This window comes from Nyctereutes procyonoides, unplaced genomic scaffold, assembly GCF_905146905.1.
Source record: "Nyctereutes procyonoides isolate TBG_1078 unplaced genomic scaffold, NYPRO_anot_genome, whole genome shotgun sequence".
Lineage (NCBI taxonomy): Eukaryota > Metazoa > Chordata > Mammalia > Carnivora > Canidae > Nyctereutes > Nyctereutes procyonoides.
In genome coordinates this window covers 26,375,755-26,394,397 of record NW_026575120.1, presented here as the reverse complement: position 1 = coordinate 26,394,397, position 18,643 = coordinate 26,375,755, and the positions used below count along the sequence as shown (strand labels likewise).

Genomic DNA, 18,643 nt, shown 5'->3' with positions numbered 1-18,643 from the left:
CCACTAAATACCAAAATGCCTTGCAATGCAAGTAGCAGGGAGATAATGATGTGAGATACAGAAGTCATATAATAACAAAAGAATTAGCCATCAAGACTTGAGGATGGAGAAGGGAATGGGGCGGTGAGCTTCTTCCAAGCCTCACACTGTTCCTGATTCTGTCTTTATCCTCTAACCAGGAGCTTCCTCCTTTGCCCACATCTACCTCACTGTCTCTCTGAGCCACATCATGCTGCACCCTGCTCCTTTCCTTGGTTCCCTTCCCATTCCCCTCTCTCTGGGCCAGAACCCCAGCCATCCTGACTGGTTTTTTCCCCGGCCAGCTCCAACCTCCTTTCTCCATAGAGATAAGACCTTTTGACTAACTCATTGGCTTCTCTCTCCCTGGCTATTTGGTCTCTGATTCCCTATTCTACACATGAGTCAGATCCTCTGTTATTGATCATGGTGTCCATCTGTGCCAGTCCCTGCCTATGCCCATAGATCTGTTTCAGGTGAGGCAACTTTCAAGTAAACTTGCCCTTGTGTTTGTCTCTGACCTCTGAAATTCACCAACTCCTTTAACAGATCATGGCACTTCACAGCTCGAGACAGGGAGGATGACACATGACTCATGTGGAAGATGCCATGGTGGCAGGAGAAGTGAGAGGGTAACAGACCTAGGACAGTGTGCTGGAAGTGGATCCTGGTCACTAAAGGCGGTGAAGGACTGGGGAGTCTCCAGACGTGGGTCCTCGAAGGGGTAACAGAAGCCTCCCAGGCATCAGCAGCCTAGAGCCCCGTGCACTTCCCCATGCCACTGCCCATGCCCACCGTGGAACCCCTGAGCTGTAGGTCTCCTCCTTGGTCAGCCCATGCCTCACCCTGTCCCTCCCTCCAGGGCGGGGTCAAAAGAACCATAAAGCTCAAGGGGTCAGAGACGAAGGCTGGCAGCAGAGACAAGCCCAGAGGAGAACACACAGGTGCGTTCCGGTGGGGCATAGAGGGGGCAGCGGGCAGGGGAGCTGCGGGAAGGGAAGAATGGGAAGAAGGAAATGGAGAGAGGGACAAGAGAGACACAGACACAGAGGGTGGGTGAGCCAGAATGCAAGGGGCAAGAACCCAGAGGATATGACTTCAGGGCACAACGTGCTGGGTTGCAGGCATAGAGTGCCCAGAGGCAAGATAGGAAGGGCACAGGGAGGGCACGGATGCCATTCTCGGGGTGCCAGAGATAAGGAGTGGGGAGGAGGGATATGTTTCACATGTGATCTCACTGGCCACCCACTTCTCCCTCCTCGTGTGGCTTTATTACCATCATCGTCTACCTCACCCACTGCCCACTTGGACTTCGGAATAGAAGATTATACTAGGAAAGGTAAAAGTTAAAGAATAACCAAGTTCAGGTTAAAAGGACCACAGATCTCCTGCACTTCTCCCGCCTTAGCAAAGAAAAAAGAAATGTGGAATTAGGAGATTATAAAATAGGCATCCTTGGCCATGAAAAGACCTGGAGGAACTTAAGTGCATTATTAAGGGAGAGAAGCCCGATCTGGAAAAGCTGCATACTGTATGACTCCAACTGTATGAGTTCTGGAAAAGGCAAGACTGTAGAGACAGCAAGAAGAGCAGTCATTGCCCGGAGTTAGAGGGATGCGAGGGATGAACAGGTGGACAGGTAGAGAACACAGGATATTTAAGAAAGAAAAACTGCTCTGTATGATCCTACAATGATGGATGGGTGTCATTGCCCATTTCTCAAACCCCATAGAATGTACACCACTAAGAGTGAACCCTAGTGGAGACTATGGACTTTGGATGACAACGATGTGTCAGCATGGGTTCATAGGTGGTAACAAATGTCCCACTTGGGAGAAGGATTTGTTCCCTGAGGAGCGGTGTGTGAGTGGGGGTGGGAGGTACTTAGGAAGTCTCTGCATCTTCACAATTTTCTTTTGATCCTAGAACTGCTCTAAAAAGTAAAATCTTGGGGTGTTTTGTTTTGTTTCTCCAAAAAGGAGCCTTGATAAAATTTAATAGCCAGTACAAGCTCATATCAACCCCATACCTCTGGGATTCATCCCAGAAGTCACTTCCTGCAGGCTGGAGTGGGGGACATTCACAAGGTCATGTGAATCCCCGGGCCTTCACACCAGGACGGGGGGAGGAGATGAGACAACCAGAGGGAACTGTACTGGCAGCACTGGGGGTGGGAAAATGAGGTGAAGACCCTGACCACAGCCCCCTAAAATGGACGGGAGAGGGTGTCTCCCCAAATGATAACGTGGGATGGCTCCTCCCTTTTTGAACGGTCAAGCAGCCACAACGTGAAGACACCACCAGAGGCGCCAAAAAAGCCTGGGGCAGGACTGGCTCCCTCAACCTTACCTTGAAAGCCACAGGTCTACAGCTTAATCACAAATTACTTCACATTGCTTACATTTTTAAATGTGTTGGTATCACAGACTGTATCTTCTTTTTGGAGCGTGTTTAATTTATTTTTATTTTGTTTAAATTCAATTAATTAACATATAATGTATTATTGGGTCCAGAGGTAGATGTTAGTGATTCATCAGCCTTATATAACACCCAGTGCTCATCCCGTCACGTGCCCTCCTAAATGTCCATCACCCGGTTACCCCTTCACCTCACCCCCTGCCCCTCCAGCGACCCTCACTTTGTTTCCTTTTTTTAAAAAGATTTTTTTTAAGATTTTATTTGTTTATTCACAAGAGACACACAGAGAGAGAAAGAGGCAAAGACACAGGCAGAGGGAGAAGCAGGCTCCATGCAGGGAGCCCAATGTGGGACTCCATCCCGGATCTCCAGGATCAAGCCCTGGGCTGAAGACGGCGCTAAACCGCTGAGCCACCTGGGCTGCCCTCTCAGTTTGTTTCCTATGATTAAGAGTCTCTTACAGTTTGTCTCCCTCTCTGATTTTGTCTTGTTTTTTTTTTTATTTTTTTATTTATGATAGTCACATAGAATGAGAGAGAGAGAGGCAGAGACACAGGCAGAGGGAGAAGCAGGCTCCATGCACCGGGAGCCCGACGTGGGATTCGATCCCGGGTCTCCAGGATCGCGCCCTGGGCCAAAGGCAGGCGCCAAACCGCTGCGCCACCCAGGGATCCCTGATTTTGTCTTGTTTTATTTTTCCCTTTCTTTCCCTATGATCCTATTTTGTTTCTTAAATTCCACATAGGAGTGAGATCATATAATTGTCTTTCTTGTATTGAAATTCTTGAAATTTCTTTCTTGAAATTGTATTTCTTGTCTTTCTCTGATTGACTTATTTCACTTGGTGTAATATCCTCTAGTTCCATCCACGTCATTACAAATGGCAAGATTTCATTTTTTTGATGGCTGAGTAGTAGTTATATATATGTATATACATACATATATACACCACATCTCCTTTCTCCATTCATCTGTCCATGGACATCCGGGCTCTTTCCATAGTTTGGCTATTGTGGACATTGCTGCTCTAAACATTGGGGTGCAGGTGCCCCTTTAGATCACTACATATGTATCTTTGGAGTAAATTCCTAGTAGTGCAACTGCTGAGTCATAGGGTAGATCTATTTTCAACTTTTTGAGGACCCTCCATACTGTTTTCCAGAGTGGCTGCACCAGCTTGCATTCCCACCAACAGTGTACCCCTTTCTCTGCATCCTCCCCAACATCTGTCATTCCCTGATTTGTTAATTTTAGCTATTCTGAAGGTGTGAGATTGTATCTCATTGTGGTGTTGATTTGTGTTTCCCCGATGCCAAGTAATGTGGAGTATTTTGTCATGCTCTATTGGCCATTGGTATGTCTTCTTTGGAGAAATGTCTGTTCATGTCTTCTGCCCATTTCTTGATTGGATTCTTTGTTCTTTGGGTGTTGAGTTTGATAAATTCTTTATAGATTCTGGATGCTAGCCCATTATCTGATCTGTCATTTACAAATATCTTCCCCCATTCTGTCAGTTGTCTTTGGCTTTGTCGACTATTTCCTTTGCAAAAGCTTTTTATCTTGGTGAAGTCCCAATAGTTCATTATTGCCTTTGTTTCCCTTGCCTTTGGAGACATGTCTAGTAAGAAGTTGCTGCAGCCAAGGTCACAAAGATTGCTGCCTGTGTTCTCCTCTAGGATTATGATGGATTTCTGTCTCACATTTAGGTCTTTCATCCATTTTCAGTCTTTTTTTGTGTATGGTGTGAGGAAATGGTCCAGTTTCATTCTTCTGCATGTGGCTGTCCAACTTCCCAAGATCATTTGTTGAAGAGACTCAGACTGTATCTTCATAGTTGACTTTAAAAAGAAGAGTAACTAGCATTTCCTGAATGCTTCCTAAAAGGTGGGCATTGTTCTAAAAATGCTATCCTTATTGTCCAATTAATTTCTTGCACAGTTCTAGGAGGCAGTGTAATTGTTATTTCCAGTGCAGTTGAGAAAGTGGAGGCCCAGAGAGCCTGAGCAACTTGCCAAGGTCACACAGCTTATCCTAGTGGTAGGATGATGTCTGTCCTAGGACCCAAGCCCAAGCAGCCTGACTCTGGAGCCAACTCTTTGAACTTCTTTGCTAAATTTCAAAATGTATCTATGTAAAAAGTATTGTATTGCATCAAAAGTGTAGCTTTGCTGTCAATACCCAATGATGCATAAGCACTCTGAGGCATTTGGCTGAGTAATCTAAAGGTGGAGAAGTAAGAGCCCAAGGTTCTGCCATGCTCAGAAACTACATAGAAAGGGAAAAATTAGTTATACAGGTAAGAAAGTCCACGGGACAATTGGAGATCTGCAGACGAGCAAGGATAGGGCAGAATTTAAAGTTGACAGGAAGCACAGACCTGACCAGCTAAGTTAGGGCCCCAGGTGCTGTGGAGGCCTGCCTGCAGGTGGGGCAGCCACAGGAGGGGGGCTGAGGCTGTAGGAAAACCATCGGGCTGGGCGACAACGCCATTCAAGACTCCCGCCTAATGGAAACCCACTTCCTAAATTCATCTCTGCTACTGCATTCCAGAGCCATGCGGCCAGAGACGCTGGCCCTCAGCTGGGCCGTCGCCGCCACCCTGGTGCTACAGGCACTGACCACGGCCAAGTGCACCTCACAGACCCTGCATGGCAAGGCCAGGGTGTTCAAAGACCTGAGCGCCCAAGAGCTGAAGGCCGTGCGCCGCTTCCTCTGGTCCCAGGAGGAGCTGAGGCTGGAGCCCTCTAGAACACCAACGGTGGCCAAGAACTCCGTGTTCCTCATTGAGATGCTGCTACCCAAGAAGCAACACATACTGAGATTTCTGAATAAAGGTGGAAGGCCTCCTGTTCGGGAGGCGCGTGCTGTCATCTTCTTCGGAGCCCAGGAGCATCCCAATGTCACCGAGTTTGCGGTGGGGCCCCTGCCATGGCCCTACTACATGCGAGAGCTGCCCCCCAGGCCTGGGCACCGCACCACGTGGACCTCCCGACCCATCACCTGGGCAGAGTCTGTCCTCCTGGGCCAGACCCTGCAGAAGACCACCAAACCCCTGCACCAATTTTTTCTTAATACCACAGGCTTTTCCTTCCAAGACTGTGACTCTCGATGCCTAACTTTCACAGACGTGGCACCTCGGGGCTTGGCCTCCGGTGAGCGCCGCTCCTGGTTCATCCTACAGCGCTCTGTAGAAGGCTACTTTTTGCACCCCACTGGCCTGGAGCTCCTCATAGATCACAGGAGCACAGACCCCCAAGACTGGAAAGTGGAGCAGGTCTGGTACAATGGAAAGTTCTACCGGAGCCCGGAAGAGCTGGCACGGAAGTATGAAGAGGGACAGGTGGATGTGGTGGTTCTGGAGGACCTTCCCCCCAAGGGCCAGGGCAGGGAGAGCACCCAGGAACCACCCCTCTTCTCCTCCTACAAGCCACGTGGGGACTTCCCCACCCCCATCACCGTGAACGGCCCCCGGCAGGTGCATCCCCAAGGCCCCCGCTACAAGCTGGAGGGCAACACAGTGCACTACGGCGGCTGGAGCTTCTCTTTCAGGCTGCGTTCCTCCTCGGGGCTACAGATCCTGAACGTGCACTTCGGCTGTGAGCACATCGCCTATGAGGTGAGCGTGCAGGAGGCCGTGGCACTGTACGGAGGGCACACGCCTGCAGGCATGCAGACCAACTACATCGACGTGGGCTGGGGCTTGGGCAGCGTCACTCACGAGTTGGCCCCCGGCATCGACTGCCCGGACACGGCCACCTTCCTGGATGCCCTCCACTACTACGACGCCGATGACCCCGTGCGCTACCCGCGAGCCCTCTGCGTGTTTGAGATGCCCACAGGCGTGCCCCTTCGCCGACACTTCAATTCCAACTTCAGTGGGGGCTTCAACTTCTATGCCGGGCTGCCGGGCCAGGTGCTGGTGCTACGGACGACGTCAACCGTCTACAACTATGACTACATCTGGGACTTCATCTTCTACCCCAACGGGGTGCTGGAAGCCAAGATGCACGCCACTGGCTACATCCATGCCACCTTCTACACCCCCGAGGGGCTGCACTATGGGACCCGCCTGCACACACACCTGCTTGGCAACATGCACACTCACTTAGTGCATTACCGCATTGACCTGGACGTGGCAGGTAGGATGCGGGCTTGCAACAACCTTTGCACTGCAGCAGGAGATGGTGCTGAAACATCCCTTGAGGCATAAAATCAGGAGCCTAACCCACTTCTCTGCAAAGTGCAGTGCTAGAAATCTGTGTGCCCCCGAAAAGCAGTGGAAGTGACTAGCATATATGTGGCCCTGGGTGGGAAAGTGGGTCCTGCCCTGGCCCTGGGGGGCTTGTTGACCCCTAGAGGGCTGGATTGGGAAGAAGGCTGTGCACGTAGGGCTGGAGAGTGAGGACAACACCAGGGGCCTAAGAAATGTTGCTGCCAAAAAAAAAAGAAAGAAAGAAAGAAAGAAAGAAAGAAAAAGAAATGTCGCTGCCTAGTGCTATGCTGTCCACAATACTCACTGTCTCCTGGATTAACAAGGTCACCATAAAATATGGCAGGGGCATCATGACAGGCTTTGGCCTGACATCACATCACTGTCAGATCAGGCCTGACTCAGTTGTCTTCTGGCTCCTCTACTGGGTTTTTTGGTTTTAATCCCTTACTTCTACCCTACAGCTACCTCAGTGCATACCCACAATATCCTCTTCGCTCCACCCCTCATGGTTTGCTCTTGGCTGTGCTTTGGGATGGAGAGAGATCCCAGCACAGAATGAGGATATTTCAGGTCAGGGGATTTGATTCTCATTGTCCATCTTCCTGCACACCCGCAGGCACCAAGAATAGTTTCCAGACCCTGCAGATGAAGCTAGAGAACATCACCAACCCCTGGAGCCCAAGACACCACCTGGTCCAATCAACCCTGAAGCAGATGAGTTACCACCGGGAGCGCCAGGCAGCCTTCCGCTTCGGACAGACTCTGCCCAAGTACCTGCTCTTTACTAGTCCCAAGGAGAACCGCTGGCATCATAAGCGCAGCTACCGGCTACAGATCCACTCCATGGCCGACCAGGTGCTGCCCCTGGGCTGGCAGCAGGAGCGGGCTGTCACCTGGGCCAGGTAAGGGAGCCTGGGAGGCAGGGGAGGGCTAGGATTCACATGTCTGTGCGTGTCCGTGTTTCTATGAGATTCTGAGTCTATGTGGTGGTGTATCTGGGCACATGAACGTGTGTGGATTTGTGTTTCCTGGACCTGGGGCTCTGTGTTTGGGAGGTGGGGGGGCAGGTAGAGAGCCATGCTGAGCACCTGAGCCTCAGCTGACAGTTGGTCGGTCTGGCTGACACCAGGAGATGATTGCACGTTTGGGGGAAGACAGTAACTTTCCCTCATCCTTGACTCTGAAGATGTCTCCAGAAGGGCTGGGAGGCCCCCTGGCACCTGGAGCCACCTGGCTTCTCCTCCGGGCAGGTACCCCCTGGCAGTGACCAAGTACCGGGAATCAGAGGTGTGCAGCAGCAGCATCTATAACCAGAACGACCCCTGGGACCCACCTGTGGTCTTTGAGGAGTTTCTCCACAACAATGAGAACATTGAAAACGAGGTACTGGGGGTCACCTGGGTGCCTCGTTTGGTTTAATGACCAGCTCTTGATTTTTGGTTCAGTTCATGATCTCAGGGTAGTGGGATCAAGCCCTGCATCAGGCTCTATGCTCAGCACAGAGTCTGCTTGAGTCTCTCTCCCTCTTCCTCTGCCCCTCCCCCAGCTTGCTCTCGCTCTCGCTCTCTCTCTCCCCCCTCAAATAAATAAATCTGAAAGAAAGAAGAAAGAAAGAAAGAAAGAAAGAAAGAAAGAAAGAAAGAAAGAAAGAAAGAAAGAAAGAAAGAAAGAAAAGGAAGGAAGGAAGGAAGGAAGGAAGGAAGGAAGGAAGAAAGAAAGAAAGAAAGAAAGAAAGAAAGAAAGAAAGAAAGAAAGAAAGAAAGAAAGAAAGAAAGAAAGAAAGAAAGAAAGAAAGAAACTGGCCCTTCCTCCAGCCCTAGCCCAAGACCAGATCTGTGCCTGATTCCAGCTTGGAAACCAGCAGCTCACTATGTGGAGGGCAAGCTCAGGGGTCTGCCAATTCCGTAGAGTGGGGCTTGAGAGGGCTGCCATCCCCTGTCCCCTCTGAGCCCCCTTAGCACTTGCCCACCCCTGTCTCCCACAGGACTTGGTGGCCTGGGTCACCGTGGGTTTTCTGCACATTCCCCACTCAGAGGACATCCCTAACACTTCCACACCGGGAAACTCTGTGGGCTTCCTGCTCCGGCCTTTCAACTTCTTCCCTGAGGACCCATCCCTGGCGTCCAAAGACACCGTAATTGTGTGGCCTCGGGACAGTGGCCCCAACTACGTCCAGCGCTGGATCCCTGAGGAGGATGGGGACTGCTTAATGCCTGACCCTTTTAGCTACAATGGAACCTACAGGCCTGTGTGAAGGACCCTCTGCCCCCAAATAACCCCACCTAGAAGCCCAACTGCCCCTCAGCGACAGACAATAAAGCCCTTCAGGGCTCAGCGCCATGTGCTGCTTCTTGGGGGGAGGCATGGGAGGCTGGGCCACACACCAGGCCCTGAGTGTAGGACACCCTCAGATGAGAGAGCCTTCACCACCCTTCCCTTTGCTCTGCTCAATCCTGGAAAAGACCTCCATCACTGAGTGACGCTCACTGAAATACTAGAGTTACCTACCAGATTGGTTTTAAAAAACAGATTGGCAGCTCCCCCTCAGGAGTCTGCAGGGGACTCTGGGATGTCACTGGGATGGGCCTGCAAACTAGTGCGGTGGTAGGAGGATGCTACAGAAAATGGACCAAATGGCCAACAACTCTACCCTGCGATACACTGGTCCAACTCCTAGGGTTTTATCCCAGAGATCTCCCTACAAACACAGGAAAAGCATATGCACGCACTGATTCACTGCAGTACCATTTGTAATAGCAAAGTCTGGAAGCAACCCAAAAGTCCAACTACAAGAGAGATCCTGCAGGTCTGAAAAAAACACAACATACAGCCACACAATGCAATTCTAGGCGATTGTAAAAGAAATCTCTGTACTGGTGGGGAAAGAGCTGCAGGATAGAAAGACAGGCAAGGGGATGAGTAACGCCTGTTGGCTTAGTCTGGTCAAAATCCCACCGAGTGCTGTAACAAAATCCCACTGAGTGCCTTACGAACAGTAGAAGTCTACAGCTCATGGTTGTAGAGGCTGAAAGTCCAAGATCAGGGTCCCAGCAAGGTTGGGAGAGGGCCCTCTTCTGGGCTGCAGACTTCTGACTTCAGTACTCACATGGTGGAAGGTGGGGAGCCCTCTGGAGTTTATAACAACATTGATCCCACTCATGAGGGCTCCATCCTCCTGGCCTAAGAACCTGCCAAAGGTCCCCAAGTCCTAACAGAATCACACTGAGTGTTAGAATTGCAATATGTGAGCTGTAGGAAGGGGGGGCCCTACACACTCAAGCAGTAGCACCTGAAGGTGATGGGGAGAAGTGAATGACACAGGGGATGAAACAGGAGTCCTCAATGTAAATCTTTCTGCATTTCTGTTGGGGGTTTTGTGGGGTTCTGTTGTTGCCCTTGAGAGCAGAGTCTGCAGGATCCAGAGGGCAGAATGGGGACAGTGGGGCAATGTTGACGGGAGGGCCAGTGTCTGGGTTTGTCTGGACCTGCAAGCTCCAGGGATTGATAAAGCAGCCTGCTTCCTCCTGGGTCCCTACCCGTCCCCAGGCTTTCTCCTCCAATCCCAAAGAGAAGAATACATGGGGAAAATAATCAGCCCACAGATGTGGTTCTCTCTTTTCTCTCCATCACATCTCTGAATGAAGACTTGGTGCCATTCCCACCTAGGGGTTGGCCTATCCCTCCCATTCCTGTTCTTTATCATCCATCCAAAGGGGGGAAGGGGGAGCCATCATTCCCTCCTCTACGTGCCATGCACCCCGCTGGTGGGAAGATCTGAGACTTGAGTTTGGGCTTTGGAGGGGCTCACAGAACAGTCTCCAACTCCCTTATCTGCTGTAGTACCCCCTAAAGGGAAGCTGCATGGGCTCACCCACCAGGCTGGGGGCCCACCCCTAGCTAACTATCAGTTGAACTTGTTTTCCTCTGCCATTGTTCTGGTTGCCTGTTCCTACCAGGAATCTGGTGGAAAGGTGTGGCTGTGGTCCAGGCAACATGACCCTGGGCTCCCTGGTGCCCAAGGGATGCTAATCAAGCAAACAAACTTGCATTGTGCTTAATATTCCAGGAACCCACTGGAGTAGCTCTTATTTGTATAGCAGTGAGAAGGCAAACCCTAAGCTTTCCATCTTAACACCGTTCAGACAAACATTACAGGATTTGGACAAAGCACTTTTGTAACAACAGATACAATATTTAAAATATCAACCTTTTTTATCTCAGTCATTTTTTGAATTTTTGAAATTATCTGAATTGTTTAAAAGCTTTGGAACTACTAAAACATAAAAGATTATGAATATCCACAACAGAAAAAGGGAAAGAGCACATTTTTAAGCATTAGGGGAGAAAATCTAATCTTCATAAAAAGGGTTAGTAGTTCAGCAGACAATAACTTTTTCTAAAGAGGAGCCAGGAAATGCACTTGCTTTGAAAATATTTACTTTCAATTAACCTTCAGCTTTACTGGAGAAGCTGTTGGCTGTGCTTGAAAAAATTCTTTTATCCCCCCTCATCTTATTTTCCTTGAGTTAAGAGGAGTGTCTTCAACACCAGCCAGTATGCTTATCGTGAGTATGCTACATCCTAACATCATTCTAACATCTGCCAAATTCCATTACTAACCCAGAGCTTAGCAACAACAACAAAAGGAATAGTACCTAAAATGATCGGTTTTCAACAACAAAAAATTCTAAGACATGCAAAGGAACAGGATGCCCCTATACACAGCGGAGGGGGGGAGCAGAAAAAAGAAACTATCCGTGAGGGGACCCAGATGTAGAACTTAGCAACAAAAGGAAAGCAGCCATCATAAGTACGTATAAAGAGCAGAGGGAAACCACGCTTGAAGAAGTAAAAGAAGCTGGGACAAGGTCTCAGCAAACAGAGAATATCACTATAGAGACAGAAATTATTTTTTTAAAGATTGTATTTATTTATTCATGAGAGACAGAGACAGAGAGAGAGAGAGAAAGAGAGAGAGAGAGGCAGAGACACAGGCAGAGGGAGAAGCAAGCTCCATGCAAGGACCCCGATGCAGGACTCATTCCCGGTTCTCCAGGATCACGCCCTGAACCGAAGGTAGATGTTCAACCACTGAGCCACCCAGCATCCCAAAATTATTTTTTAAAAGAACCAAGTGGAGGGGCACCTGGGTGGCACAGTCAGTTGGGCATCCGACTCTGTTCTGGTTCAGGTCGTGATCTCAGGGTTGTGGGATCGAGCCCCGAGTTGGGTTCTGAGCTCAGTGGTGAGTCTGCTTGGGATTCACTCCCCCTCTCCGTCTGCCTCTCCCCCTCTTCTAAAATAAATAAATAAATAGATAGATAGATAGATAGATAGATGATAGATAGATAGATAGATAGATAGATAGATAGATAGATAGATAGATAGGGATCCCTGGGTGGCACAGCGGTTTGGCGCCTGCCTTTGGCCCAGGGCATGATCCTGGAGACCCGGGATCAAATCCCATGTCAGGTTCCTGGTGCATGGAGCCTGCTTCTCCCTCTGCCTATGTCTCTGCCTCTCTCTCTCTCTCTCTCTCTCTCTGTGTGTGTGTGACTATCATAAATATAAATAAATAAATAAATAAATAAATAAATAAATAAATAAATAAATAAATATAAATCTTTAAACATAATAAAAGAACCACATGGAAAATTTGGAGTTGTGGGGAACCTGGGTGGCTCATCACTTGAGCAGCTGCCTTCGGCTCTGCTCGGGATTCGGTCATGATCCCGAGGTCCTGGTATCGAGTCCTGCATCGGGCTCCTCGCAGGGAGTCTGCTTCTCCCTTTGCCTATATCTCTGCCTCTCTGTCTCTTATGAATAAATAAATAAAATATTTAAAAAAAAAAAAAAAAGAAAGAAAATCTAGAGTCAAAAAGTGCATCACTGACATGGAAAACTGCCTGGAGAAGCTGGACAGTAGATTTGCTCTCACTTCTACACTGGAATTCCCAGCCATGGTCCGGAGGCATTCTACATCAAAGAGGGAAGGAGTGTCAGCAGGAGAGTGACATAGCCGTGCCAGTGACCTGGCAGGAGGTTCTGGGCTGGCAAGGCAGATCATTGCCCAAAGCGTGTGTGGCCAAGAAGTAACTGAGCAGATGTAAACTTGACCATGGGCCTGAGCTGATGCCTGGGCTCTCATCGCTAGAGTAGCTAATTAATTAAAAAGAAGGATAAGAATAAGGACTGGAAAAGTCCCAAGGGAATGGGCCTTTTTCAGTGTGTATGGATCTTTTATAAGCCCACAGCTGATAACATGAGGCACAGAGGATACCCCATGGATATCCCATGTGTCGTATGACCTAAAATTTCACGTACTGCCTCGACATCTCTGAGCATCACACAATCCCAAAGGTCCAAGCATGTGTTCCCTGCTCTCTGAAGATGTGGCCCTGACCCAGCAGGAGAAGGTCCCCATACAGCTCGCTGCTGGTTCTCAACCTAATGGGTTTCACTTATCTGCCACCTGCCATCCAGAGCCCAAGGACAGCAAGAACAGGCCACATCAGTGGGGTGAGTTTTCCTCCCTCCTGCTCCCACCCTAGCCTGGCCCCCCAGGAGCCTGAGCAGAAGAGCAGGTGGGAAGGGGAAGCTGACACGACTCACCCCTGACCCCAGGGCCAGGACCCTTGGGCCTAGGGTCAGGCTAAACTAGAAGGAGAGAAAAACTTTGAGTTGGATGTCGAATGGGAATTTTAAATTAACTTCAAGGGGCTGTTTAATACCCAAACATAATCAAAAAGTGATGGTGGAATGTGGTCCCAGTGTTCTTAAGGCCGGGATAGAAGAACCAGCCTGACATAGGAAGCAGAAACCCTGTGGTACACATATAAAGATTCACTAATTCAGGGAACTAATGGTTCTAGGGATGGAGGAGATAAGAAGGCAGGAGCCAGGCATTCCAGGGAAGGCAAGAGCAGGGAAAATATTCCAGCCCAGGAGCTGGGGACAGTGAGAAGAGCAGGTGCTCCTAGACCCAGTGACCAGGCTCAGCGGTGGAAGCTGGATGCCCTGCAGGCCTGTGTGTCCCAGGTGGAGAGAGAGGACAACACAGACTTACCTTCCTTACCTTCTCCCTTCTCCCTCCCCACCCAGTCTCCTACCACTGGGTGGGAGTAGCATAGGATCCACAGCCTCAGGGCCTGTCCCCAGAGTGATGGGACAGAGGAGAGGGGCCAAGGAAGGGTCTTAGGAACAGGGCAACAAATGGAAGACAACAATGAAGAGGGGGACCCTCCATCTCCACTCTGCAACCCATCCAGCTCTGATTGTTCAGTAAATTGGCTCATAGCCTTGTTGGCCCCCAGGAAATGGGACAGGTGGTATTCAAATAATGCCAGGGTCATCTGGACCCAAAGCCACATCCAGTCAGTGGTCCTTGTGCTCCGTCTCCTGTAGGAGGAGCCCTTACCACACCCTTTGGGCTCAGCCGATTGTCCTACTCCCTCAGATCATGCTCACAATCCTGTAATTCACCTCATGTGGTCAGACTGGCCCAACATCCTCTGGCAGCTCACAGACCCCAGCCTATAGGGTCAGCGACAGGGAAACCCTCAAAGCTACCCAGACATCTCTATGTGTGTTTGGCTGGGGGTAGGAGGGTGGCAGCCATGCCCGGAAGGCAGACCCTTGTTGTACACACGTCCATCCATCCGTCCACCCATACTTGCAGGAGGCTCAGACCCTGGAAAAAGGTTGGTCCTATGTAGTTTTCCCCCAAGACAGAGCCCAAGTCCCAGCTCTTCCTGGGAAGAAATTCTGGCGGGCGCCCCCATGCCAGGCTTGGCAAAGCTGTCAAAGCAGGAGAGCCATGACAGAAGGAGAAGCACAGGGCTGGGTTCTGAGTGGGAAGAGACACCCCCACCCCACCCCCAACCTTCTTTGCAAGAGACTATGAAGATCCCACCAAGAGAAAAGAAGAGAGAAAACCATGATTTACACCCCCAACCCTGCCCCCACTCCAGCCCAAGCACATTTGCTCCCCAAATAAAACAGAATGTGGTTTTGTTTGTGGCTGCTCCGCTCCCAGGTGGAGATGCAAATTGAGAAAGCCTTGAGTGAACTAGGTTGCTTTACATAACGCAGAGGAAGCTAGAAAATTTAGGGAAAGGAGAACCTGTTGCTTTTAGAGGCTTTTCAGGGAAGGCAGCCCCAGCCATACAAGGAGATATGTGGGGAGATGGAGAGGGGGACATAGGAACCCCTGTCTCGTTCTCATAGGAACAGGTACTAGGGTTCCTTTGGGAATTTTCTCACTGTTGTCATTTTAAGAATAAAAAGGACCAAGAGTCAGGCAGCAGGGGCTTTCTGGTTGTCTGGGTCCTGATCCCAGGAAGCAGGACTCTGACCCCAGTGGCCCAGGGGCAGGTGCAGGGCCTGGGCCTGGCTCCGCCAATACATGCCCACCTGTGAATCTGTGCGAGTCCCACAACCTGGGAGACCAGTTCTGCAGCCACCAGGTGCCAGGCAGACTCTAAGCTCCTTCCTTCCAGTCCTGAGGTGCACAGCTTCTGGACTGGGGGTGCTTCTCAGGCCCCCTCCCACCAAATCTCATCTCTTCTTTCAGCTCAATCTCCCCAACACCCACTGTCCCCACCGCGCTTGACCCTGGGCCGCTCTCTGTCTCCCTGCTCATCTCCTCCCAACCCCACCCCGGCCTAACAGGCCCCACCTGGGAAAAACAAGGACGTGCATCAATCTGCTGGATTCCACCCCTGCCCATGCAGCTCCCACCTCCCCACACACGCCCCCAGAAGCAAAGGCAATCCGCTTGTGCTCTGGGCTAAATGCTGGAGAAGCTGGAGAAGTCATCTTCCTTCTCCTCTTGACGCTCCTCCCCAAAGCCTCTACTTCCTACACCCGGCCCCCCCCCAGGCCCCTCCCTCCCTCACCCCCACCTCCACCCCCACTCCCGTTATTGACTTAGGGCGTGCTTATTGCCAGGGCCTGTGCTGGAAGGTGTCCCAGCGACCCCGTGTACCAAGCAGAGCCCAGAAAAAGAAGGTGGGCAGCGGGCCGTACACTGTCAGTGACCAACTGGGAGTAAACCTGGGTGCCCAGGTGTCCGGGTGCCAGGGGTCTTGCCACCACATCTCTGGAATTTCTGAAACTCCGACACTCGTTTTTGCACTTTGAACTCGGCTTTTGACAGAATCAGCCACCTCGGGTTTGCACCAGTGGTCAGCAGGAGGAAGCATTAATAAGCTCGCCCACAGGAGCCCGCTTTGCCAACAGCGCAAACGACCGCAAATCCATTTGTTCCAGCCTGCTGCCAGGTTAGGCTCCCTTGGTGTTCATTTCCTGCTCAGCGAGGCAGTGAGTCATCACCCTCCCTCCTCTCTTGTTTTAACTATTGCTCTGAGACAGAGTCTGCAGAATGAGAGGTCACATGGAACCCTTTATTTAGTACAGAAGTCCTCAACCTGGGGGAGGGGAAGCACGGCCAGCAGGGGTAGGGGTAGCTAGAAACAGCCCCCCCCCTCCCCCGCCCATGCTTCTGAGAGTGCACCTGAGCTCTCGGGGACAGTCAGGAATTCCTGGGCTTCTCAGAGGTCTGTCCACTGACATTCAGGACTCTGGAGCACTTTATGGTCGGTCAAGAGATGCCATGGGGCTGAGATCAAGTTAACAAGCTGGGGTGCAGAGCGCTGCTGGTAAAAGCAGACAGCCTGTAAAGCATCCCAGCTCTTTGTGCCTTGTGCCCTAGGTGAAAGGGGTGCTGTGTGCCATGTGTCCACCAGGTGGCACAGCACACCTGCACCGCCAGCTCCATCAGCGGCCAGCCTTCCCCAATCAATCCCACAGAGAAGAACCATGAACTCAACTAAGCAAACTGGAAATGGCCCCAGGTGCAGGCCCCAGGTGCAGGCTTAACCAAGTACCGCAGAGTCATAATGTTTTCATTAGGACTAACTTCAGCTGAATTTAACAGAAAAAAAATAATAAACCAGCAGCTTGACAAGAGAGGTTTTGTTTCTAGGGAAAAAGCAACCCAGGGCTGGGATAGAAGCTCCATGAAGGTGTCTCAAGATGTAGCCTCCTTTCTCTCCACTGCACTCACCTAACCTATGGCTCTCGGCTTCCTGGTCCAAAGTGGCGGCTAGAGCTCCTGCCATCGCATCTGACTGCCAGCCTGTAGGATAGAGAAAGGCTTGGCCCTATGCTCTGAGGGACTTTCCCAGAATTCAGAATCCTTCTTTCTACTTACAACTCATTGGCTAGAGAAGGGGCCTGGCTGGGGACTGGAGTGTTTCATCTGAGCATTGCTACCCCCAAATAATGTCAGGGTTCAGTTTGAAAGAAGAATGTGGTATAAGGAGCTGAAAGGAACTAGCGATATCGGCCACATATTACTGTGTACCACTCAAAATTCCTTTACACCAGCACAGCATATTTTCCAACCCTGGGCACCGGGATGACGGAGGACTCCCTCCCTGCCTAGTTTTGTTGATGTGACTCCCAAATACATGTCCTATGTCCAGGTTCTCCTCCTAGACCCCAAGATCTGCACGTCTACCTGCATGTCCTATAAGAATCTCACCTCAAACACTCATCCCTTCCCTCACTCTCCCCACCCACCTGCTCCTTGTGCTCCTCAGCTGGAGGATCTCATCACTGCATCCCTGTCACCCAAGCCAAGAACGAGGATGCCGCTCTGAGCACTTCCCTCCTCTCTACACTCCATCTCTTTATCCTATAGACCACCTTTTCTTAACGTTTCTTGAACTCATGCCACCTTTCCTTTCTCAGGGTGACTTCCTGCTCATCACCCCCAGCCTGGAGCGTGCCCCATCGCATCTCCTCAACTGCAATTCCAGAAAGATCACTCTACAACCCAAATCGGGGGTGCCTGGGTGACTCAGTTGATTCAGCATCTGCCTTTGGCTCCAGTCATGAACCCAGGTCCTGGGACAGAGCCTCCACATCAGACTCCCTGCTCAGCGGGGTGCCTGCTTCTCCCTCTCCCTCTGTCCCTCACCCTATCTGTGCTCTCTATCTTGCATGCTCTCTAATAAAAGAAATAAAAATCTTAAAAAAAAAAATAAAACCCGGGGATCCCTGGGTGGCTCAGCGATTTGGCGCCTGCCTTTGGCCCAGGGCGTGATCCTGGAGTCCCGGGATTGAGTCCCACATGGGGCTCCCGGCATGGAGCCTGCTTCTCCCTCTGCCTGTATCTCTGCCTCTCTCTCTCTCTCTATGTCTATCATGAATAAATAAATAAATTTAAAAATAATAATAATAAATAAATAAATAAATCTCAAATCAGACCATGTCACCCTTCTGTTCAAACCCTCAATAGCTCCCCACTGTCCTAGGGGGGAAATCCAAACATAAAAATCTTCAAGATGGGGATGTGTGGGTGGCTCTCTGGTTGAGCACCTCTCTTCGGCCCAGGGCATAATCCTGGAGTCCCAGGATCAAGTCCCACATCGGGCTCCCTGCATGGAGCCTGCTTCTCCCTCTGCCTGCGTCTCTGCCTCTGTGTGTGTGTGTCTCTCATGAATAAATAAATAAAATCTTTTTTAAAAATCTTCAAGATGATTTATCAAGACATTTAGGATCTGGTCTGTCCCTATATCTTCCCAATAAAGGTGAGCGCCTACTGAGCACTTACTACCATATGCTCAGACAAGTACTAACACCTCTCATCCCACAACTGTCTGAGGCAGTAGTGATAGCCAGGTAATTACTCAGCAAATATTCACATTCCTCCAGAATGCTCTTCCCTACTCCATGGAAGCTGACCTGGACCATATGACATGCTTTGGCCAATGGAATATTTGTGGACAGAACAGAAACAGAAACATGAAATGGGCTGGCATGGTTTGGCTCCTTGCCTGCTCTCTAGAAACCCAGGGTAAGCAGGGCTTCCTCCAGAAAGCCCTCAGCCTGTGTCCCAGAACAGACAGGCAGATCACACCTGAACGCAGTCCAAACCCAGGCCACCCACAGCCAAAGCATAGCAGTCCATCCACACCCACCCTGGAT

At 50.4% G+C, this 18,643-nt stretch overlaps 1 protein-coding gene across 3 annotated transcripts; it reads left to right on the top strand.

The window, feature by feature from the left end:
- Positions 1 to 905: 905 nt before the first annotated feature.
- On the top strand, positions 906 to 17,863 carry AOC1 (amine oxidase copper containing 1). 3 transcript variants are annotated; one of them, XM_055334581.1, is made up of 5 exons: positions 906 to 962; positions 4,987 to 6,575; positions 7,266 to 7,551; positions 7,900 to 8,032; positions 8,634 to 12,215. In XM_055334581.1, exons 2-5 carry the CDS (start codon positions 4,991 to 4,993, stop codon positions 8,901 to 8,903), a joined length of 2,274 nt encoding a protein of 757 aa, XP_055190556.1. In that variant the 5' UTR covers positions 906 to 962; positions 4,987 to 4,990; the 3' UTR covers positions 8,904 to 12,215. The 3 variants fall into 3 exon arrangements, with proteins under 3 accessions (XP_055190556.1, XP_055190557.1, XP_055190555.1); XM_055334582.1 differs by lacking the exons at positions 906 to 962; positions 8,634 to 12,215 and adding exons at positions 4,204 to 4,320; positions 17,405 to 17,863; XM_055334580.1 differs by lacking the exon at positions 906 to 962 and adding an exon at positions 4,292 to 4,320.
- The last annotated feature ends 780 nt before the right edge of the window (positions 17,864 to 18,643 follow it).